We start from the raw sequence: 1,481 nt of genomic DNA, 5'->3' as shown, positions 1-1,481 counted from the left end.
TTATAGAGCAAATGAAACACAAATTCACTATGAAAGATCTTGGCTTAGCCCATCAATTCCTCGGCATCAAAATCGAATCCACTCCAGATAAGTACTTTCTATCTCAAACCAATTACGCCAATTCAATTCTTCAAATTGCCGAGTTGCACAAATGCAACTCGGTCGCTAATCCTTCCTTTTCCAAACTTCCAGATCAGCAATCTGAAGATGTTCCGTGCTTCGACGATCTCCTCTACAGGAAGATTATTGGCTCTCTACAATACCTGACTTTAACACGACCCGACATTGCTTATGCTGTGAATACATTGTCTCAGCATATGCACAAACCCGAAGTGGTTCACACAATTATGCTAAAGAAACTCCTTCGATACATTAAAGGCACACTTGAGTTCGGTCTACCCATTTCCCGATCCAGCCTACAGCTCCGAACATACTCAGACGCCGACTGGGCGTCGGATCCTGTTACACGCAAATCTACTACCGGATTTTGTACCTTTCTTGGTGATACACTTGTTTCATGGACCGTGAAGAAACAAAACACCGTTTCTCGATCATCCACAGAATCTGAATATAGAGCGTTAGCATCCGCCACCGCTGACACCATATGGATCAAACGCCTTATCAAAGAATTCAGCATTGATCACAAGAATCCGGTTGATGTTTTCTGTGATAACACTTCCACAATAGCTCTAGCAAATAATCCCGTATTTCACGCTAGAACGAAACATATAGAAATCGATCAACGATTTGTGCGTGAGCATATCTTGAACAATACAATTCGGTTGCTACCAATAAGCACGGTTGATCAGCTCGCCGACATTCTTACGAAACCCTTGGCTACCGCTCGGTTCAAACTACTGAGACACAAACTGACTATTGTTTCCCGATCGTCAGTTTGAGGGGGAATGTTAAGACTATATTAGTTCCAGTTAATTAATCTTGTAATCCAATTACCTGTTTACACGAGTTATTAACTCTACAGCCGTCTATATATACTCGTCTGTCTTCATGTAACAAAGGATGAAAAGATAATAAAATTACTATATTCCTTGACTGTTTATTCTCTCCTCTCAGGTTTCTTGAAGGAATGAATTTCTACATGGTATCAGAAGAATCAAGATTCTGAGCCAACAGCCATGGCACATCAAGCTTCCGCCTCTTCCACATCGACGTCGGCAACGCCTGGCCTACAATCGCCGGCTCCGACCATCTCGCAATCTCTCAAGTTTGTTATCTCAAATTTAAAATTTCTTGTTCCTCATTCTCTCACACCGAACAATTTTCCCATTTGGAGCACGCAAATAGCCAAATTATTCAAGGCTAATGGCTTCGCGACATTTCTTGATCTCAAATCGGGCGCAGAAAATCGCGATCCAAATCAAGATACCGCTCAATGGCTGGTCATCGACCAGAACCTTGCGACCGCAATGTGTTCGATGATCTCTGCCGAAGTGTTGCCGTATGTTATCCATCTTGACTCA

At 42.5% G+C, this 1,481-nt stretch overlaps 1 protein-coding gene across 1 annotated transcript; it reads left to right on the top strand.

Moving 5' to 3' along the window:
- The first annotated feature begins 29 nt into the window (after positions 1-29).
- Positions 30-899, top strand: LOC110105511 (uncharacterized mitochondrial protein AtMg00810-like). The gene has a single exon (XM_020835042.1). It carries the CDS (start codon positions 30-32, stop codon positions 897-899), a length of 870 nt encoding a protein of 289 aa, XP_020690701.1.
- Positions 900-1,481: the final 582 nt, after the last annotated feature.

This window comes from Dendrobium catenatum, unplaced genomic scaffold, assembly GCF_001605985.2.
Source record: "Dendrobium catenatum unplaced genomic scaffold, ASM160598v2 original_scaffold_101791, whole genome shotgun sequence".
Classification (NCBI taxonomy): domain Eukaryota; kingdom Viridiplantae; phylum Streptophyta; class Magnoliopsida; order Asparagales; family Orchidaceae; genus Dendrobium; species Dendrobium catenatum.
This window is presented reverse-complemented; position numbering and strand designations above follow the sequence as displayed.

Excerpts from the sequence above, each read along its gene's own strand:
- LOC110105511 (XM_020835042.1), top strand. The coding sequence starts at position 30 with ATGAAAGATCTTGGCTTAGCCCATCAATTCCTCGGCATCAAAATCGAA.